The 23,435-nt window shown below is 39.5% G+C and overlaps 1 protein-coding gene across 2 annotated transcripts in view; it reads left to right on the forward strand.

The window, feature by feature from the left end:
• Window positions 1–23,435, forward strand: part of cgnl1 (cingulin-like 1) — a 72,132-nt gene that overhangs the window by 1,418 nt on the left and 47,279 nt on the right. For both annotated transcript variants that reach the window (XM_057833143.1, XM_057833148.1), the window contains 5 exons: window positions 7,611–9,240; window positions 14,429–14,523; window positions 19,238–19,340; window positions 22,890–22,991; window positions 23,139–23,275. In XM_057833143.1, the coding sequence (XP_057689126.1) occupies window positions 7,663–9,240; window positions 14,429–14,523; window positions 19,238–19,340; window positions 22,890–22,991; window positions 23,139–23,275 (2,015 nt within the window). In that variant the 5' untranslated portion in view covers window positions 7,611–7,662. The remainder of the gene's footprint in view (window positions 1–7,610; window positions 9,241–14,428; window positions 14,524–19,237; window positions 19,341–22,889; window positions 22,992–23,138; window positions 23,276–23,435) is intronic.

Raw genomic sequence — 23,435 nt, forward strand, 5'->3', positions numbered from 1 at the left:
TTACATCCCAAACATCTGAATAACGTTTCCCTTTTACAAAATACCATGAACAACCAGACAAATAGAGCTTTTGATCGCAAAGTAACAATTTATTTGCACATGACTACTGAGAGATGCCCCTTTTCGCCGAGATGACGTCGTTGTTGCTGCGTCAGCCGTGTAAACTTTCCCTCATCGTTGTCTGTCTCACAAAGATGGATTATTTCTGCGTCGCTGCGGGGTCTGCTCGGTGAGCCGATGCACTGGGGGTCCCACTCGTTTTGCACGGTCGTCCAGCGCCTGGCCTCCCAGGCGTCCTTTCGGTTGTTATGTTCGGTCGGAGCGCCGCCTGGCATCATGCTGCCAGCGCTCTGACCGTGCTGCCCGGCCATTCATTGCTGTTGAATCGGGTTGTGGGTCTTACAAAATGCGCTACTGCCCTCCAGTGGCCATTTTTATTGCTTTAAAATGGGTTTGGAGCCTTGTTTTTTGTTTCTCAGATAGATCGGAAACTATAGAGGCTTCTTGTAAAAAAATAAAAAAATAAATAAAACGCAAAAGACATATAAATACGTTTTTGGGACAATGAAGCATTTAAAAATAGAAAGTATTTATACGTTTCTGGGAGCAAATGAGTTAATGTTTTGTACATTTGTTCCAAAATTGTTCAAAAATCCTCTCACCCTAAGCCAAACTACTATTTCAGTATCAAGTTAACAGTTAATAACAGTAAATAAAATACTAAAGTCCCCATTCTGAATGAGCAGCTTTGAACAACATTCCATTAATTTAATGTTGTGAATCAACCGTTAAAGTTGTTAAAATTGTTCCATAATTTCCCTTCTGTCTACTTTCGACATGTCAAAGTTTCAAAACTGTTTCATCATTTAAAGATACATTCAAGTCAAGATTTTTCCGATTTAGGAGTAATTTTAGATAAAAAGTTAATTAGGTTCGCTACAACAGAGCCTTCTAGAGAAGACTACTGCTTTAAGATGGCAGCTGTTTACTAACACCGGCAAGTCTGTCATTTCGCATCTAGTTCTCTAATACATGTTCTAACGCCGCCATCGTCTGTCATTTCGCATTTAGTTCTACATATATGTAATAACTACCGTAGCTGTATGTGGCCGTATGTTTGTAGCAACTGGCAACTGGGCGATGTTTGTAGCGGTTTCCGGCCGCAGTCAGGTATGATTGTTTTTTTTTAATTTAGCGGAATGAGTTGAACATGATATTTACTCTCGGTCTGTTCTTCATTGCATCCCGAAGACAGCGCTGACTGTGTTTTAGTTCCGTTTTACGTGGTATGATTAAATCATCGGAATTTGAATGTTTGTGAAACATTCTCGAATCTTCCACGGCCGAATCGCGAATAATCTGAGAATCGGAAATTTCGCACGCCTCTAATATATATTTGGGCTGTCAAAATTATCGCGTTAACGGGCGTTAATTAATTTTTTAAATTAATCACGTTAAAATATTTGACGCAATTAACGCAGATGCCCCGCTCAGAGAGTTTTAAATGACAGTACACATTGAAACGCTCACTTGTTGTGTTTTATGGAGTTTTGCCGCCCTCTGCTGGCGCTTGGGTACGACTGATTTTATAGGTATCCATGAGCATTGAGTAAGTCATTATTGACATCAACAATGGCGGGCTACTAGTTTATTTTTTGATTGAAAATTTTACAAATTTTATTAAAACGAAAACATTAAGAGGGGTTTTAATACAAAATTTCTCTAACTTGTACTAACATTTTTCTATTAAGAACTACAAGTCTTTCTATCCATGGATCGATCGCTTTAACAGAATGTTAATAATGTTAATGCCATCTTGTTGATTTATTGTTATAATAAACAAACAGTCCTTATGTACCGTATGTTGAATGTATATATCCATCTTGTGTCTTATCTTTCCATTCCAACAATAATTTACAGAAAAATATGGCATATTTTATAGATGGTTTGAATTGCGATTAATTGCGATTAATTACGATTAATTAATTTTTAAGCTGTAATTAACTCGATTAAAAATTTTAATCGTTTGACAGCCCTAATATATATATAAACATACTATTTAACTCATTGACTGCCACAACAACGAGAGACGTCCAGTTCCTTCAAACTGGGAGGAGTGGCTCTGAATGCTCATATTTCATTGTCTTCAATAGCATTAGACGTCCAATACATTTTAACTGGGAAGCCTGGCAGCGATCATTCGCTGATTGCCTTGTAAAGGGTTAAGTGCATTTTCAAACATTTCTACTTTCTTCACTTTATGAGGAAGTTTGGGCTCTTCCCATTTAGGTTATGTAAGTTTTTAATATTTTCCCAGAGTGTAAATCCCAGCTGTGGTCTTAAGTGATTTAGCTCAACTTTCTTTTGACATTCTCCTCCAAATGGCGCCCTTTCGAGTGCTTTTGTTTTCTTCTTGTGGGCTTAGCAGGTTATCAGCATAGTCGGGCCTCTTCACACTTCACAGAGAATTCCCACAGTGAGATAAAAATGTGCTTTGTCGGATCAAAAGTTGGGTTTGACATCCTAACCTAGGCTCTCTAGTGACCTCTGGCTCATACGTTGGAGTGTCGTCCTTATATACAGTGAGTGAACCTGTTTAACACAGGTTAAAGACCCAGATAAAAAAAAGTCTTATATTATAAAGACCCTGATTAGAAAATTAAACAAGTATTACAATGGTTCTCACTCCCTTGCTGTTTTGGAGATACAGTAGTTCTATATCAGTTTGAGGACCTTTTGGGTTTTTGTAAAGGGCTATAGAAATAAATTTGTTGACTATATAATCACAGTTTGCCAAATTAGAAGATACTTGTCCTTCTAGCTGTTTATAAATAATGCCTAGTTGAAGTTTACTCTAAAACGGGGACACAAAATAAAAGGGGATGAACTCATTTACTGCCAGTCGTTTTAAGAGCAGCCAACCCCATATTGCGTGGTCATATTAAACCAGGGATGCCCAGTCGATCACAACGCCACTGTGGGTAGCTCACGGCATCAAAAAAAAAAAAAAAAAAATTAAAAAAAAATTTTTTACGTGCCTATGACAGCAAAAAGCATGTTTTTTTTCATATTTTCCACGCTATTTTATGCTCCTGAATGAAATGGACCGCTTGGATGTGTATGGAAGGAATCACTATATTTATTTAGGTTTTTTTTAATCCCTCGGCATGAAAATGAGTGACTTCCGGCTCCAGTCACGAGTTGAGAAAGAGGGCGCTGTGACGTGTACAGTAGGAGTCCTCTTCACTATTCAGCCGTACTGTTGTATGAGAAGGACTATGGATTCAGCTGATTTTGCGGATTAATTTGTTTGTTTTTCGCATCACGCCAGCCAAACGGCTGCAGAAAATTTTGCTGCACCAGGTAGAGGCGTGTGAGCATTTTTGGGGTTTCAAAGGGTTCCAATTCACCGGTGGATATTGGCCAAAACAAGCCCTACTACTGTGGGACCATTGGACTTACGAGGAAGTGAGTAAACATCGTGTTTTGTATTATGTCAAATACTGGGATCATTTTAATATGTAGGTGGCTTGCATTTTGTGGCTGACATGCTCCTTCTCCACTCGGCCGACGACACTGGCAGCTTGTTGCACATCCCCTCGTCGGGAGAGCACTGTACTCAGTTTATTGCCCTCTTCATGTGCCCGGTGTTCTGTCAAATTTTGAACCCCATCAGAAATTGCAACTTTGTGTTAAAAATGGCAGCGAATACAGCGATTACAAAGTAAACACTACAAACTTTCTTTAAATAAACAACTATCTACTTATGTTTCATCATGGATGGACAGGTAGAAAAGATCTCCTATAACACATTCTGTCTGTCATGTTAGCTGCACAACAACTGCCGCTCTTTGTCTACGTCGTCACCGTGTAGTAAAGCATTATTTTTCATTATATTCGTGTTGACCATGTGGCAGCTACGCGTTCCTCCGACGTCGGCTGGTTTGTCCGGTGGTACTCGGCAGTGTGACATGATCCGAGCTAGTTTTGTGTGATTTTTCGCTTCGAAAAGTGAAAATCAGACTTTTGAGAAGTCACTCGGTTTGGGTTAGCATGTCGGCTAGCTGTCACGCCTCTTACTTTGTTTATATTCTCCGAAGCCGTGGGGCAGGGAAATGTCAAAAGCCTGACTAAATACGGCGGCATAATTCAGCGTTCGGGAGGTGCGACAGTAAAAGTGAAGTCGGCAGTTTTGACCATTATGGAGTATTGGATATTCCATTTAGCACAAGATTGTTATTTGTCATGACCATACCATTTATTTAGCAATTGGGAAAAATACTTCGATAAAAAGAAAATCCTTTTCAAAATATTGGAGTAGGGAGACTGAAACAGTAACATTTTGTGGCTCTCTTCGTCGCATTTTCCTCGTTATGAATAATTCCCCCTCAATGGGCTGCATACTAAATCAGATGAAACCATTCTCCCGCTGACGTCAGCCAACTGTTGGAGACGCTAGAGCCCTATAATGGTAGGCGTGGCTAGACAGCAGATTAAAACACGAATTTCTCGTCATCTGCGCTTTGCCAAAATGTTGTATATAGTTGAATCGTCTCAAAGTATGATTCTAATTCACATAATAATGCTATTTAAGACTTTTTTTTATCCTGTGGTACGCACTTTAAATGCACATGGTGATTATGTTGCTCACACAACATGATTTATTTGAGGAATTTTATTGTCATCATCATCAGTATCATTGACAATCATTGACATTTACAAAATGTGATATGATTTGCATGAAGAAACCGAAGAAGATGACAAAGGCGGACGAGATGAAGCATATGCTTATCAGTTTCCCATCCCCCATACAACTAAAGACGCACATTCAGGCATGGAACATACATCAAAACTGTAGAATAACGCAGTCAACAATCTGGGTTTAGTGACTAAGCGTCCAGTCAAGCAGCTCGATTAACTATGTACAGTGATACCTCAGCTCACGAACGCTTAAGCTCACGAACTTTTCGCCTCAAGAACATTAAATTCACGAGCATATAGTCTCTGCTGACGAACTAGTTTTCAGCGGACGAACCAAACCACTCGGTCGAACAGCGCCACGAGAAGCTGACGCACGCTCACGGCGTCCCAGTTCGTCCCCTCCCTTTCGTTGAGTGTGGACGTGGTTTGTGTTTGATAGACATTTTGGACCATATTGAGTGTACTTTTGCTATTATGGGACCGAAAAAGACCCCACCACAGGCTAGTGTTAAGCCTAAGAAGACATTAAAGAAAATAAGGTATATTTTTGTGTAGTTTTAAGGCTTATTTAGTAGAAAATTATGTTTTATGGGGACCTGGGAACGGATTATTCTCATTTTAATGGTTTCTTATGGGAAATAAATGTTCGGAAGACGAACTTTTCGCCTTACACACACTTTCTGGGAACCATTTATGTTCGTGAGCTGAGGTATCACTGTATATTGAAAAAATATGATGATGATAATTATTTTTTTAAGGTAGATCACGGGAGGTTGTCTCCTTGAAAAGTACATCTTGGAGCCAAAAACAATGAACACCCCTGTATTAGACCATTTGGACCTATTTTCAGTGCTCAAAGAAAACCACTTACCGTATTTTTCGGACTACAAGTCACACCTGAGTTTTAGTCGCACCAGCCATAAAATGCCCAACGAAGAGAAAGAAACCATATACAAGTCGCACCGGAGTATAAGTCGCATTTTTGGGTGAAATTTACTTGATAAAATCCAGCACATAGAACAGACATGTCATCTTGAAAGGCAATTTAATATAAAAATAGAATAGAGAACAACATGCTGAATAAGTGTACAGTGCATGAACAGTGAATATATTGTCCTCACCGGGACGCTATGGCTCGGTCCTGGCTATTCAGCGGGCTAAACTCCCAAATGACGATGCTGGATGTCCATATAATTTGCTGAATCAATTTGGTCCTCGATACCAAACAGGTTCGCATCGACGTAAATAAATGATAATTAGGTGCTTTTACAGCAATGACATGACACAAACGGTTAGCATGCGTTCGCTAGCAGTAGCACATCGTTCAAACAACCGCACAAGTGGCTCTAATTGACCGATCGTGGGTGGAAAACACACAACATTAACAACAGAAATGATGATACACACAGGCGTTGCCTCTGTAAAGATATTTTACAAGCGTAAACAATGAACGTAGGTTCGCAGGAGTGTTTCTCTCTCGCTAACTCGCCCACTCAGTCAGAGCTACGTAGTACGTAGCTGTCGGTCTTCTTCTGGCGTGTGAGCGCTCTTCTTCACGTAAACAAGTGCAAGTGCGCCCCCACGTAGGCGTGAAAGCACCTCAAACTAAAAGCATGCATTTCAATATAAAAAAGTCAATAATACAATTGAACACACATTGCCAAAGGTAGAACGCGACTGTGGCCATAGCTATTAAGTTATTAAGATAACTATAGCATAAAGAACATTCTAACAAGTTTACCAAACCATCAGTGCAACTCCAAAACACCAAAATAACATGTGAAAAGATATCATAATTTGTTAATAATTTCACACATAAGTCACTCCTGAGTATAAGTCGCACCCCCAGCCAAACTATGAAAAAAATGCGACTTATAGTCCGAAAAATACGGTAATATTCTCGTCTTTCAAGTTTGATTCTGTTTGTTCTTATTGTTAGTGATCAGCAGTAGAACATAGAGTTTTGCTCTTTCAATATGTTCTCTCAAACCGAGCAGATTTCATACCCAAAAGTGCTTGCCTGTGGGGTTCAGGTGATTTTGGCCAAACTGTGCATACTTGTACATATATAATATGTGAGGACTATCCTGCTTAATCTTGATTTAGCTTTGCAGTAAACACCCTCCTCTCATCGTCCACTCACTACTTTTATTTAAAATGGGTGTCGGCCATTTGTCTGTCTTGGCCTGTTCAACCTTTAGTGTGATATATCCTGGCTTAGCCTTTGTTGTCATCGTTATCAAAGCTTTCTTCCCGGCCCATCTCCGTTTGTCTTTATATTGTTGCGACAGGTAGATGGGACACTATCAGCAAGGCAAACAGGAACTTGCTGAAAGCCCATTGTCCTCAGCAACACATGGTGGCTGCTGATGGCTTTGTCTATTATAGCTTTCACTGGCATAAATATTTCTTTTTAAAAATGCCTTAGTGCTTGTAGACTTTTATTGCTTATGCATCTCTTTTGTCAATGTCTGAAAACATTTATTTTCTGGAAATGACTGAGGAAACTTGTTTTACATTTAGTTTCCCTGTTATTTTGGGAGTCCCAATTTTCCACTCACTGACTCCTGTCAGAGGGTTATTCTTCTTCTGACTGGGATAAATCATATTCTTTTAACACCTGACAAACATAATCATTGTACCATACCAAATGTGTTAGTCACTGACTTGTAAGGCCTTTGTTAAAGTGTACCTGGTCATACAGTACGTGCCTCATGTCGAGCCACAGATGTTCAGAGCGTCACAAGGAGCTTTTTGATAACACTCTTTCCAGAATGATTAAATACATTAAGGCTTAAATGCTTCATCAATGTCTTAACTGTGGAGCTAAAAATGAAAAACATTTTATTGAAATGTACAATCTCTCATTTCCTAGTTCCACCTAAAAGACCTTCTCGTAATTGTTTCAGAAAAAGAGAGCCTGATCCAGGGAGAGGGATTTATTTTCCTTCTGCATTCCTCATGGAGTCCTACAGAGTGACAGGCATTCCTACTAGTGGACCACAGCGGGCATACACCCAAACATCTCGCCCTTCCAGGCCCCACAGCATTGGAGGAGGTACATACGGCCTGAGCATCCGAGTTCAGGGTATAGATGGACACCCCTATGTAGTTCTGAACAACCAGGACAAAGGTCCACAGTCCTTTATTGACCCAAATAGTAATGGCTACATTGAAACAGAAAGCTCTTTTATTGATAACTATCATGAGTATGATTTCCGGGGAGACAAGGAAGGTGCACCCAAGAGCCCCTTTGGTGAGTATCGGTCTCAGAAGATGATGCAATATGCTGCCTCTCAGAATGACTCTACAGATTCAAAAGAAAAGAAAGCGCAAACCCTTTTAAATTTTCAGAAGCACCCTGAGATACTGCAGCCCTACGATCCAGAGACTAACTCTCTGAACTTCCACAGTCTACCTTCAAAGCCCCTATCTCTGCCTGAGAGAGACACTCGGTCCACATCTACTGTATCTGTACCATCCTCCAACCGGTCTTCTAGCCTAGATCGGAACAAAGCTACTTCCCAGTCGCACAAAAGTCAACTCCTGTCCACGAGCCCAAACGACGTGTCATACAAAAAAATGAAATTGCCCCATCAGTCTTTGGGTCCAGCCCATAATTCTCAGCTGCAGACCAAGTCTCAAGTCGCTCAGCCGCAGTCCAAATCTCGTCTCAACAATCAGAGTCAACCTCAGTCCAAGCCAACAACCGGAAGTCATACTCAAGAGTCCTCAGCTTCCAGTCCCACGAGCGAACGGATCAAAACCCAGAACAAGTTTCCCAATTCAGTAAGCAGTTCCAACTCTAGCCTTGATCGCAAAGCCGGCAAGCCAGATGTTCTTCTGTTGAGAAGGTCTGACTCCAGTGGACCTGTTCTTCAGTCATCTTCTCGCTCCCGCCACGCCTCCTCACCCTCCACCCCTAAGATGTATACGGATGAGAACCTAGATTCACTGTACGCGGACACCATCAACCGCCATGAGAATCGCCGCTACATCCCTTTTGTCCCCGGGTCGGGCAGAGATATTGATACGGGCTCAATTCCCGGTGTCGATGAGCTCATTGAGAGGTTTGACAATAAAGATGGAAGCCACCATCGGCGTGGCAGAACTGGGCGAAGAAATCGGATCAATCTCGAGGACAGGAAACGCTCTCACAGTGTGGATAGCGCCTTTGGCCGGGTGGAAGGATTCAGCTCCCTGAATGAATCTAGCCGCCTTCGGGGCACCTCAATGGAGCACGTCCTGCGTCCCTCGCAGCTCCGGCTTCACAGGGCGGCGGGGAATCAAGACCCTTGGTTCATGGTCAATTCAAAACCACCTTCTCGCACAACCAGCGCCCCAGGATCTCCCCAGACTACATTGTCTAAAGGTGCAGGCTACATCCAGGGCTACCAAAAAATGCAAAGCCATTCTACATTTGTAGCACTCAAAAGTAAAGACACAGTGGACATTGGTTCTTCAGCAGGCAAACTGTCAACAACTCTATCTAAGTCCACAATTGCTGACAAAAAATCCACCACGGACACAGATGTACAGGTAATATAAATAATAGGTGAGAACTACTCACTACTACTACTCAGCATTCTAACACAATGTTCACACCGCTGGGCATGATGCCGAATTCGCACTTTTTGTTAAACCAAATGTTTTTGTGAACCCATTAATGTTGCACAAACTTATGCGATTGACAATGAGAAGGTAACGCTTCCATAACTTCGCAAGGTATTTTTACACGTTAATTCGCCATTGGTCGTTCAAGTCTGTTTGTTTTGTTGAACAGTGATGACGTTCATTTGTTGAAGACGTATAGTTCAGATGTGTACGGCTGTGCGTTCATATTGCAAAGCCAATAGATACTTAGCCGATATAGACCCACATATGAAAGAGGGCCAGGTTGCATGTGAAAAGATGGGAACTGGATTGTTCATACTGCAGGAAAAAAAACAAATATGTGTCTCATATGGGGAAAAAATCCGAATTGACCTGCGGTGTGAACGTCTCTTTTTCACATCTTAAAATTGATAAATTTTCTGGACAAGAGAATTACTGAATTATATCAAGCCTGTAAGTCTTTATTTTTCGTATCTTAACCCTTTCAGGGACAGTGGTCACTACAGTGGACAACTATTCATTAGTTGGCAAGGTCTTAAAACAAAACAAAAAAATGTACTTTTATTATACGTAATTATACGTAAATTGATAAATTAGTCATACAGTTTTAATAAAAAAGGAATTAATTAAATTAAAATGAATAAAAAGAGAAATATATGCTGGTTACGGCCCCAAGTAACACTAAAGTTTTTTTTTTTTTTTTTTTACATAATATTTAGCTCATTGCATGCCGGGATGACTGACTGCTCATCATCAACGTTCATTCATTCGATCCTCCCAGTCAAAATGGATTGGACGTCTAGTGCCGTCAATGTCAGCCAATGAGTTAAATGACTGAGTCAAACTCATATTTCGCGCATGAAAGGGTTAATTCCTTTTAATACTGGAACAGTTGGAATTGGGAGCCAAATGTGAGCATTCACTAATCAACAGGTATAATCTTACTGAAGTCACGATTGATGGACAAGATTGGGTGATTTTAGTGGTCAACCAATCACTTATTCCCCCAAATTTACTAAATTGGCTAACCCATGGGTGTCCAAACCTGTCCGCAAGGGCCGCTGTGGGTCCTGGTTTTTGTTCCTACCAATCGAGCACAGACAGTTTAACCAATGAAGTTTGTGCTAAAACAAGCAGCACCTGACTGCAATCAACTGATTACATTTGTGAGACACCAGATTGGTGAAAAGATGTTATCTTGTTTTGTAGGAATGAAATCCAGCACCCACTGCAGCCCTACGTGGAATAGTTTGGACACCACTGGGCTAACCCATTCTGCGGTTCACCTTTACTTTTTAGTAGGGGTGTCAAACGGTTAAAATTTTTAATCGAGTTAATTACAGCTTAAAAATTAATTAATCGTAATTAATCGCAATTAATCGCATCTCTAAAGTATGCCATTTTTTTCTGTAAATTATTGTTGGAATGGAAAGATAAGACACAAGACGGATATATACATACAACATACTGTACATAAGTGCTGTATTTGTTTATTATAACAATAAATCCACAAATGGCATTATTAACATTCTTTCTGTTTAAGTGATCCATGGATAGTAAGATTTGTAGTTCATAAAAGATAAATGTTATAGTTACAAGTTATAGTAATTTTACATTAAAACCCCTCTTCATATTTTTGTTTTAATAAAATTTGTACAATTTTCAATCAAAAGTAGAGTTAATATAATAAAAAGAAGAATAAAAATAACAATAAAAAGAACTGAGTGACCAAACTCTGAGTAATGCCAGTTCACTTTGCATTGTTGTTTAGCTGTGTGAGAATAGGGCCTCATTACTACAGACTGAAGTGCTTTTCTTTTTGTGAACATTATTTTTTTTTGAGAGATAGCAATATTATTTTTGTTGTGCTTTCACTAAGTGATACTTCTGTTTGTTGTGAAGGAGTTGCAGAAGCGTATGCCAATAAACGGCGCAGCCCGAAGAACGTCTGTGTCCACTCGCCTATATAACAGATATATCTCTGAGCATATCTTACCCAAAATACAACAAGAGACACATAATTGCCACTAAAAGAAAGCAAACTTACCGAAATATGTGTGGAGCACAAAGCAACAGCATAAACGTCTCACAACTACTAATTCTCCCACTATTAGAAGGAATAACTTTAGTATGGAACGGCGCTGCGCTGCCCCCAAGCGGCCGGTGGCATTCTCTTCACTCTTAATGTCCATAAACGGCCTCATTGAAACCTGTTTGAGGCAATGTGAGAGCGGCTCATTCAGTGCATGCGTTAATTGCGTCAAATATTTTAACGTGATTAATTTAAAAAAATAATTAACGCCCGTTAACGCGATAATTTTGACAGCCCTACATTTTAGTTATTCGAATATCTGTCATCAGAAGTTTAAATGACCAAGCATTCTTGTGATTGGTCAGTAGAGTCGTAATCATTACTGATGTGCGAGTTCTTTCGGACCATCGTGTATAACGAGCAAACTTCTCTTCCAATCAAAACGGATTGGATGTCAATTGCCATCAATGGTATTAAATGAGTTGACTTAAAGACCAAATGTGAAGTAAGGTTGGCCAACCATGTTTTTGAATAATATCAATGGCTAAACAATTATAAGCAGGGGTGCACATAATTTTTTTGCCCAGGTTCTCAGACGAGGACCTGGAGATGTGACTTGGTCCTCATTGAGCTTGAGAGCCGACCCGCCCGATGCGATAAATTTATGACAAGCTTCACTTAGAGCCAATTAACTTTAATTAATTATATTAACAATTAATGCTTGATTAAAATCAACTGGCACAACAAAATTGCCATTACTTTGAAGTGAAATGTAAAGAAATAAAAAGCACCTATTCAAAATAAAGGGCATTATGCGGCTCCCACATTAACTCCAAGCCTTTTTAAAAGTGGGATGTCCTCCTCATAAGACCTCATTGAACGTGCATGTTTAGCTTTGTAAAATGCGAGCAAAAACACGTTTGTCAGTGCATTTCGCTGTTCATTACCTTTATTCCGCCACTTGTCCATAGGGCGAGTGGGGTCCTGTTTGACATCGATAGTTTGCGTAATTGCCACATGCGCTCTGTTTTTTCGTGCTTTTCAAAGTTGGATGGCTGAAATTCTTTGACCCAACATAAAATGCGCTGCTCTTATCGGCGACTTTGGGATTCTCACGCCACATTTTGTACCGCATTTCCGTGCGAGCATCATTTGCTTCTAGCCATGGTATATCCTGTAGCCACTTTTCAGCAAAAGTCCTTTTTTTCGGTAGCTCCGGTGACGTCTCTGTCGTCTGTCTGTCTTTTGACGGGGGTGGGGGAACACGGAAGTAATTACTCAGTGTGGCCTGCCTCTTCGACATTTTGAGAAGTTATTTTCTCGTGTCCGCCGCAAATACAGTGGTCAGCCATCGGTACGCAAAAGCGTATCTAAGCCGTTGAGGGCCAGCGCATTTGTCTACGTCCAGTACGCATGCGCGCATGCGGACCACTTATGTGCACCCCTGATTATAAGCATATTTTCGTTCCTTTTTTTAACGCAACCCTTCCAGATTCTTTTTTTAACCCATAGCAACGCCCTTGACAACGAAAATGCTTTTCTTCGACAATCTTCGGAAATATTCGGAATTGACGTCACACCGAGAACTACGAGGGAAGTCCGCCATAGAACAGTATTGTTGCATTGCTTCTCGGTAAGATGCCACGGCGGTGTGTGGCGATGTACTGTTCTCAATCTAAAGAAAAGTTGTGAGTGGCCAAAGGATAGCAGGGCACGTAAATGGACATCTTTCGTTCGCACTAAGCGAATGAAGATGCCTGCTTCCTCAACCTGTCTGTGTGATTTTTGGATAGATGACTGATTACTTTGTCAAAGTAGAGCTGCCAACTGTTGTGGAATGAACAGTAGAAGGTAGCAACGATAGCCGAAAGGTAACTTGAGGCAAAACCCCGATCGTGTTGTTAAATGAACAGTAGAAGCTAGCGACGTTAGCCGAAAGCTAACTCGTGGCAATCCCCGATCATAGTTGTAGAGTTAATTTTGCCTACACTTATAAATTCGTCAAAACTTTTCTTTTATCCCAGGCAATAGTAGGTGGTTTATTTACACTTCCGCCTTCGTCAGAGTCCGCAGGCGGAAGTTTTCGCCGAAACATGTCAGGTTAATGAAAGCTAACGTCACTAGCTTCTACTGTTCATTCCACAACATGATCGGGGATTCATCAAAACTTTTCTTTTATCCCAGGCAATAGAAGGTGGTTTATTTACCTGACATGTTTTAGCGAACACTTCTGCCTTCGTCAGAGGGTCCAAAGGCAGAGGTGTTCACCGAAACATGTCAGTTAAATGAAAGCTAACATCGCTAGCTTCTACTGTTCATTACACAACATGATCGGGGATTCGTCAAAACTTTCTTTTATGCCAGGCAATAGTAGGTGGTTTATTTACCTGACATGCATCAAATCATAAAAATAATAACAGCCTATATCTTACCAATCTTGTAATCTCGATGGGTCTTGTCTCCATTCCATGTCAGGTAGTCTGGGCACATTGTTTGCATCCCGATTAGCATCTGGCTAATACATGTACGGTCCAACCTAAAATTCCAACCTCGTCTTCTTCCTCCAACTCTTCAAAAACTTGGATCTCCTCACTTGCGCTCGATCTATCGCTTAGATCGCTGTTTGAATTATTGTTTGAAGGGCTTTGTATGGCGGCCGTATGGAGCGTTGCCATCGCTGTTCTCGGTGTGACATATCACTTCCGGGTTCGTCCCCTTTCAGGCTCGAACATCGGAGTCGCGATTATTTTGTTAAAGATACAACATATAAATTATTTTTTCATGCTTTATTTGTTGGACAATGTTTTAATTACATTAATTGTGACCCTATTTGGCATTTTATTAAATTACTTCACATTTGGTCTTTAGAATTGAACAGGAGAAGATATCTGGTCACTGATTGTCCAAGTTAAAAGGCTGTACACTATTTTATTGATCCTCAAGTCAGGGACACAATTTGGCACGATGACCCTTTTGATTTATGTCAGTAGTAATGTAGTAGTAATGGATGTCTGTTTTAAACCAGTCTGTTGGCTGTTCTGTCATCATGTTCAGATCATTCTCCTGTCTTGTCCCATTCAGGCAACACCAGATCTCCTGAAAGGTCAGCAGGAGCTTTCACAACAAACAAACGAAGAGACCGCAAAACAGATTTTGTTCAATTACCTAAAGGATGGGTGAGTTATTACAGCTTGGCTTCGTTGTACTTTACTCCCTCTTTTTCCAAGAGCAATTGATGCTACATAAACATAACAATTTGGATCTTTTGCCTCTTAAATTAACCACAAACTCAGCCTATTGTTCTTGCATTTGACAAATGGCACATTTTGAGTCATGCATCTTGTAGGGAGAAGTTGTTCAGTGGGAGTACATGAATTTTTTTCCATCAAAGATTTACTTTTGATGATAAAAGTGAAGGAATGTGTTCTTTTACCCACCCAGTCATGCGATCCAGCTGTGTGGATTTTATTTATTTTTTTCCTCAATCTCACTTTCCCTCAGTGTTTTCTCTGTGCCTGAGTGTAGATCAAGGGCTGAGGTCTTGTGTTTGCATCTGTAATCCGAGACGTTTTGGCTCTGAAGGCAAGAAAGCATGGAGGTTTTAGGTTGAACTGAGATAAAGGAGAAAATTTGAAAATCTTGACAGTCTGCTCAGTGAAGTGATTTTTTTTTTTGCATTTGGTGTATCAAGTGGTAAATGAAAGACATTGGATCAAAGTACATGATCTAACTGTTCAAATTTTAACCCGGCGATATACATTATTATTATATATTCTTGGCAGTTTTTTGATCGGAGAGTTGCTTTGAAAAAGACAGGAAACTGTTTGGGTGTGTCTGGGTCCCAGGTCAGGAGTCACAGGAAGACAAAGGAAAGGAAACCCAGATGGAAGTTCTGGGACTGCAACTGAGCTACACTCTCAAGGCTGCAAAGACAAACACGTGCCAACAGGAGTTGTAGATGTATAATTGAAGTCATCTGTGGGAGGAGAACAGAGGTTTATAGAATGTTTTCTTTGTCACTGACCTAATTTTAAAAAATAATACATCAATGCTGTCATTAGAAAGTGGCGTAACTGGAGATTTATTGATATTTATGGTTTTCATTCCACTGAATTTTGGGTTGATCCTCCCAAAGTCTGCACCAAAGAACACTTTTTCTTTGCTGAAATTTACAAACCACACAAAAATATGATCTGCGAGGAAGTAGAATTGATTGTTGGACCAACCATCCAAAAAGACTCAGGTGAAGACCAACAATCCCTTCCATTGTGTACTTTGAATCATATTTGCTATGACTGACACTCAGGCACAATTTTAATGTGAACGCATATAAGAACTGATCAACAATCCTACACATTGTACACAAAATACGTGCAACCCAAGTTTCTTTAGTATTTAAATTCATTCACTGCTAGTGTCGGCTGCCTTCAGTGGAAGTGTTAAAGGCTTGATTTAACTAAAGGTATGATAACTACGATTATAACAAGCACGTGTGTCTCCTACAGGCTAAAGGTTGTCCTCTACTGACTAATTTATAATCTACAGGCGAAATAGGCTCAAATAATTCACAGCGCATGCCCTCCACTGGCAAATTCCTAACCTACAGAAGGTTGCCCTCTACTGGCTAACGCCTAACTATAGTTTTGCAATAAATTATTCAATCAACCCTGATACAAAACATAAAAAATTGGGCTCCAAGGATTGACTGGTACTGTCCCATGCTACATAGCTACCAAGTTTCAGGATGATTGATTCATGAATGACAGAGGCGGAGACTAGAAAGTCGGTGTCCACAAGAACAACGACAACAACCAGAGTGGCAACTTGAGAGGCCTTCAGTCTGTAAAATTGTTCATTTGGGTTTGATATAAGAGCTGGTATAAAGACATTTTTAATGGTTTCACACCTTAAAGCAACACTTGAGCCCCTTTCACACATACATGAACTCCTGTTAATTACCGGGATTTAAATGGGTCGCCCTTATGTGCGAAAGGCAAAGCAAGGCAAATTTATTTATATAGCACAATTCAACACAAGGCAATTCAAAGTGCTTTACATCACATGGAGATCATAAAAATCACATTAAAATCAATAGGACGTAAAAACAAAGACAATCGAAATAGGAAATAAAATTATACATAAAAATCACATTTAATCATGAATAGAATTTAAAATAATAATAATAATAACAAACTAGATACATTTTGAAACTTTTTTTATTTTTCGGAAAATTGCCGTTTACGGGCGAACGGAAAATTTTTCGTGGCGGTTTGAAAAATTCCCATCGTCACGCGAAAAATCCGGTCGTGCCGATACTTCAACGGTGCCGATCGGTGCTACGGTTTGGGCTGTGCGTTGGCTCAAAAAAACGCGGAGAATTATTGAATAATAATAATAATAAAGTTGCACAACAACATAACCTTGTTCTTTCCTTCAGAAAGACCAAGGTAATAATAATGCACAAGAGGAATAAAAAGCAAATATATTGAAATGTATAGACAGTTATGGATATGCAGTGCTAAACAAAAAGCGTTTTTAGCCCTGATTTGAAGGAGCTAACAGTTTGAGCATACTTCAGACCTCCAAGTAACTTGTTCCAGAGGCGAGCAGCATTATAACTAAATGCTGCCTCACCCTGCTTGGTTCTTGTTCTTGGAACATACAGGAGTCCGCTTCCAGACGACCTTGGGGGTCTAGATGTTTCATAGGAATCTAACAAATCAAGCATGTACAGTGCCCTCCATAATTATTGGATTTATAATAATTATGTGTTTTTTAGCTTCTAATATAATTTTTTTCCTAAATAATATGGGATCTTAATGGAGAGAAAAAAGAGAAATATCTAACCTTCAATACAAGTGCATTTATTCAGTGGGGAAAAAATCCCTCATGAAGAAATAATTATTTGACATCAAATAATGTGTGTCACAATTATTAGCACCCCTGGTGTTAATACTTTGCACAACCCCCTTTTGCCAACAAAACAGCACCTAATCTTCTCTTATAATGTTTCACAAGATGGGAAAAGACAGAAAGATGGATCTTCAGCCATTCCTCTTTGCAGAATCTCTCTAAATCATCCAGAGACCTGGGTCCTCTCCTCTGTACTCTCCTCTTTAGCTCACCCTACAGGTTTTCAATGGGGTTGAGGTCTGGGGACTGAGATGGCCATGGGAGGAGCTTGATTTTGTGTCTGGTGAACCATTTCTGTGGAGATTTGGCCATATGTTTAGGGTCATTGTCTTGCTGAAAGACCCAGTGACGACCCATCTTCAGCTTTCGGGCAGAGGGCAATGGATTTTTATTTAAAATGTCCTGGTATTTCAAAGCATTCATGATGCCATGCACCCTAACAAGGTCCCCAGGGCCTTTGGAAGCGAAACAGCCCCACAGCATCACTGACCCACCCCCATACTTCACAGTGGGTATGAGGTGCTTTTCAGCATGTGCATCTTTCGTGGCACGCCAGACCCACTTAGAGTGCTTGTTGCCAAAAAGCTCAATCTTGGTCTCATCTGACCAAAGCACACGGTCCCAGTTGAAGCCCCAATACCACTTGGCGAACTCCAGACGTTTGCTTTTATGATTGTGAGTGAGGAAAGGTTTTCTCTGTGCATGCCTCCCAAACAGCTTGTTGGCATGTAGACAGCACCTCATACCCACTGTGTAGTATGGGGGTGGGTCAGTGATGCTGTGGGGCTGTTTCAAGCATGTTAGCATGTTCTTTATGCTATAGTTATCTGAATAACTCTTAGTAGCTATGTTACGTTAACATACCGGCCACATTTGCATTTCGTTGTTCATGCATCATGCAACATTGTCATACTGTACACTTATTCAGAATGTTGTTCTCTGTTGTATTTTTATTTTAAATTGCCTTTCAAAATGACATATCTGTTCTATGTGTTGGATTTTATCAAGTAAATTTCCCCAAAATATGCGACTTATACTCCAGTGCGACTTATATATGTTTTTTTTCCTCTTTGTTGGGCATTTTATGGCTGGTGCGACTTATACTCAGGTAGTGCTGCAACGATTAATCGATTAACTTGAGTATTCGATTAGAAAAAAATATTCGAATTAAATTTTGTTGCTTCAAGTATTCGTTTAATTAAGGCGGCGTTGTAATGGTTTATTTTGAAAGTGTTTACATTTAATTGTATTGATTAGGGTGGATACACTGCCCTCTGGTCTGCCTCATTTGACGGGGCTAAATCCAAGTGCTGCCTGTTAAGACGAACGAAAGCTAAGTTTTTGTTTGGGCTGATATTTTTTTAATGCATTAGTGATTTAGTTTATAGGTATATTTAGCAGTTTTTTGCGGGATTATGAGTCTGAACCACAAAAAAAAAAAGTTAGCATTTTATAGCATTTAGGCTAGCGGACGTTTGCTATGTAAGTTAGCCAACTGTTTTTTTGTTGTACATCGATCCTGATTTGTTTATTTTTTATACTCATCCCAGGTATTGTAATTTTTCATTTTCCTTATCCGATTATTCGAACTAACTAGTTCATTGATTAATCGACTACTAAAATAATCGATACCTGCAGCCTTATACTCCGGTGCGACTTATAGTCCGAAAAATACGTTACATGTATTTTGCATTTCGCTGCTCAGTCAGATAACCCAAAAAATTGTGACGTACCAGTATACTATTTTGATTAAGTACTCTTCTTTCTTTGGTGTGCACTTAACGCATCCAACAGTGCATACTTTTGCATTTGAGTTAGATTGTTCAGTGAGGTGGCAGATCAAAGCTGCCCAACCTACCCGACCCTGTCTAAGCTGGAAATGACTGATCTCTATTCCCAGAACCACCAGGACCAAACACAAAAAAGAGTTTCTGTTTTGCTCTCTACTGACTGGACTGTGTGTGTCTTTGTTTGCAGAAGCGCCGATAATGATGAAACGACAAAGAGAAAGGTCAATCTTGTCTTTGAGAAGATTCAAACGTTGAAGTCTCGAGCCACAGCTGGCCCTCCCGATGACAAAGTAAGATATTACCAGAGCCTCCGTTACTCCGTTTGACTGTGCAAATCTTCCAACAATAACTATACGATGGTGCCTGAGATATTGCTTGTGTCATACTGGCACCATGTTGCTTGTTGTGACGTGAGTTAACTGTGCTTCTATCTCAATTTTTTATCTTCTTGTAAGTTAATCCAAAGAAGAAGAAAAAAATGAACGACAGCTTGTAGCTAGAAAAACCCAGAAGCCGGGTTACTTGTATGAGTAGTATCTCTCTGCACCACTGTATTATGTATTGTTGATTTAGAGGGAATGCATGACTGCTTCACTTATCAGTAAGTGAAAAAAGTAGTAAAATTACTCAACCCTGAAGGTTTAGAAGTCAGTGGGCCAAAGTATCCTGCCTCTTCAAATGTTACTGTTTACTTTGAGTATGCTTCATTTAATACAAACATTAATGAGCATATCTTAAAGCTTGAAAGATGCTTTACAATATGTGTTCCTTACTTCAAATCAAGGGCGTAGGTTTGGTCTCAATATTGGTAGGGACGGTATAACAGCATAACCTGCATGTACACTTTTTGCTGGGGATGGGACATTAATAAGACCAAACAGATTGTTGAGCGGGGGTCAGGGCTACATTTCTCATGAATATGAACCTAATTAATTCATCGGCTAAATGATCAATGCAATATAAATCTGTATTACTTTTACTAACTTTCATGTGTATAGGTTCAGGTGATACAAAGTTCGATTCAAACCTCTTTGTTTCCAAAAACTACTAAAGAAACATTTTGAAGTGCAAGTCCCTTTATTAAAAAAAAAAAAAAAAAAAGAAAAACGGGGAGCTACCCAAGAATGGGTCCACTTCTGGGGCACACTGGAGCAAGTCAAACTAATGTATTGTAATATAAAAGTAATTCGGGAAAAAAATAATTAAAAAGAATCTGAGATATCCAAGTACTGATCGACATCTGAGGCATCCCAGACTACTCCAAACCAAAGTGCAGTACTCTCATGAAATTCGGATGTGTGATTTCATGTCAGTGTCCCTCTGAAGTTGACCCACTGGAGCACCCCTAGACACAAAGTAATGTATTGTAATGTAAAAGTGATTTGGGAAAAAAATAATGACAAAAAATCTGAGATAACCAAGTACTGATCGACATCGGACGCATACCAGACTACTCCCAAGATTCGAACCAAAGCACAGTACTCTCATGAAATTCTGAAGTGTGATTTCATGTCTGTTCATATCAGTGTCCCGTTTTTTTTTTTTTTTTAAATAAAAGGACTTGCATCAACGTATAGCGCATAATGCAAACGATGATCCAAATGGGGGAGGGCTTACTTGACTTTGTTGTTCCTTGTGGAGGTTGGCCTGACCGCAGTAGTTTTGCAGGTTAGCAAGTTCACACAGTTTAATATTATGCTAACTCTGATGCAAGTTGGACTTTCAGTAGCAAAATTAGTGGTTTCCTCCACAACATTGACGTCTTTTCATATTACTTACAGTGGCTGCTGCTGGCCCCCCAAAAAAACTTCTAATATGCCTCCTCTTCGAAGTGGGCAGAGGAGGCAGCCTGTGTTTGACATAAATCTGTTGGGGCAGTTTGGGTGTGCGTGTGTGTCTGTGTGGCGTGGTGGGCGAGGGTCAAGTCATTAGCCTATCAAACGTGCATTTGGGGGGGAAAAATGGACTGGCACATTCAGCTAGTGAAAAGAGATAAATTTAGGTCTGAACTGGGGCTGTCAAACGATTAAAATTTTTAATCGAGTTAATCACAGCTTAAAAATTAATTAATCATAATTAATCGCAATTCAAACCAGCTATAAAATATGCCATATTTTTCTGTAAATTATTGTTGGAATGGAAAGATAAGACACAAGACGGATATATACTGTCACTGTCAATGGGAAAACCCATTGGCAGTGTATCAAATACTTGTTCTCCCCACTGTACATTCAACATACTGTACATAAGTACTGTATTTGTTTATTATAACAATAAATCAACAAGATGGCATTAACATTATTAACATTCTGTTAAAGCGATCCATGGATAGAAAGACTCGTAGTTCTTAAAAGCTAAATGTTAGTACAAGTTATAGAAATTTTATATTAAAACTAGGGTTGTCAAACGAGTAAAAATTTTAATCGAGTTAATTACAGCTTAAAAATGAATTAATCGTAATTAATCGCAATTAATCGCAATTCAAACCATTTATAAAATATGCCATATTTTTATGTAAATTATATATATATTCTGTAAAATAAATTGTTGGAATGGAAAGATAAGACACAAGATGGATATATACATTCAACATACGGTACATAAGGACTGTAGTGGGCATTTCACATTACTGTCATTTAAATCTGTCTATGCTGTCCTCACTCAAAAGCGTCTACTTTTTCCAAAGCTAGACAGCTAGTGAACGATGCCATAATAATCAGACTTCTTTCTTTTTCATCTGATTTATTAATAAAATGGCCTCAAACCATTGTCCTCTTTAGACTGTCGTAAAACTACAAAAAAAAAAAGTACACAAGCATTGCATTAGCAACAACGTTAGCTTAGCACGCTATACAGGTTCACAAAACATAAACAAAAAGCGTATCATACAAAAAATATAACATTTCGCTTACTAACATAATATGTGCATTATTTACAACAACCATACTTACGGACAAATTTTGTCCAAGGATCATATAAGCACAACATTACAACGAAGGCGTCAGCCCGAGATGTCGTGCAGCCATAATGAACTGGCAAGACAACAATAAACCATGTCGCAAAGCGACCACAAGAGTTCGCTGTTAGACAGCACAAAAAGCCTTGCTGTAAAACTTACCAAAAGGCAGAATACTGTCTGAGCGGGACATGTGCGTTAATTGCGTCAAATATTTTAACGTGATTAATTAAAAAAATGAATTACCGCGCGTTAACGCGATAATTTTGACAGCCCTAATTAAAACCCCTCTTAATGTTTTCGTTTTAATAAAATTTGTAAAATTTTCAAACAAAAAATAAACTAGTAGCTCGCCATTGTTGATGTCAATGATTACACAATGCTCATGGTGCGTAAACCCATAAAATCAGTCGCACCCAAACGCCAGCAGAGGGTGACAAAACACCAAAAAAACACAAGTAACAAATGGACATGACACTGTGCTGTCATTGTAATCTGTTGGAGCGGGGCATGTGCGTTAAATGTGTCAAATATTTTAACGTGATTCATTTTAAAAAATTAATTACTGCACGTTAACGAGATAATTTTGACAGCCCTAGTCTGAACATAATGAAAATACTTCACTTAATAATGGTAAGGCCTATTCTATGTTTACAACATATGAGAAGACAATCTAAATTGCATATATAACTGAACTCATTATATAATGCAAATAAGGTTGCTTAAAAATTGGTGGGGACAATTTGAGAATCCTGAAAAGTAGTAGTGTTATGTCCCTACCGTCCCTATGCCAACCACGCCCTTTCTTTGAATTCAACACCACCACTCATACATAACGTATAAGAAGGTAAATATTTTTTTGTGCATTGTGTTCTTCTGTCAGTCCATGGGTCTGTCTTCACAATCCAAAGTGCTGCAGGAGCAAAATGCTGCATTGGAGAAAAAAATGGCCGAAATGAAACAACAACTTCAGGAACTAAGAACGGTAACAAAAAAAATGATAAGTTTAGTTTTAATGAACAACTCAAATTCAAACCAATAGAACTTACCGGCTGCTCCCTTGAAAGCAAACAATGGGTTGTCGAGCAAGATTTCTACAGGGCTTCATTGTTTCTGTGTGTTTCCTTATCAGACAAATAAGTCGGACGGTATGGCAGCTTCAGGTTTGAAGGAACTGCAGCGGGAACTAGACAAGTCTTCCGAAGAATGCAAACGCTTGAAGGAAAAAGTGGCCAAAACAGAAGGTGAACTGCAGACAACGCTTGAAGAGTGAGTAATCCAAGCATGCCGATGATGTTACTGTAATTTCCGCACTATAGAGAGTACCGGCACTGCCCAAATGTTTTTAATTTTAGAAATAACAGATACATACTTGCCGCACCCCACTATAAGCCACATACAGTGTGTCAATATATATTAAGGGATATTA

The sequence above is a fragment of the Corythoichthys intestinalis genome, chromosome 1 (genome assembly GCF_030265065.1).
Source record: "Corythoichthys intestinalis isolate RoL2023-P3 chromosome 1, ASM3026506v1, whole genome shotgun sequence".
NCBI lineage: Eukaryota > Metazoa > Chordata > Actinopteri > Syngnathiformes > Syngnathidae > Corythoichthys > Corythoichthys intestinalis.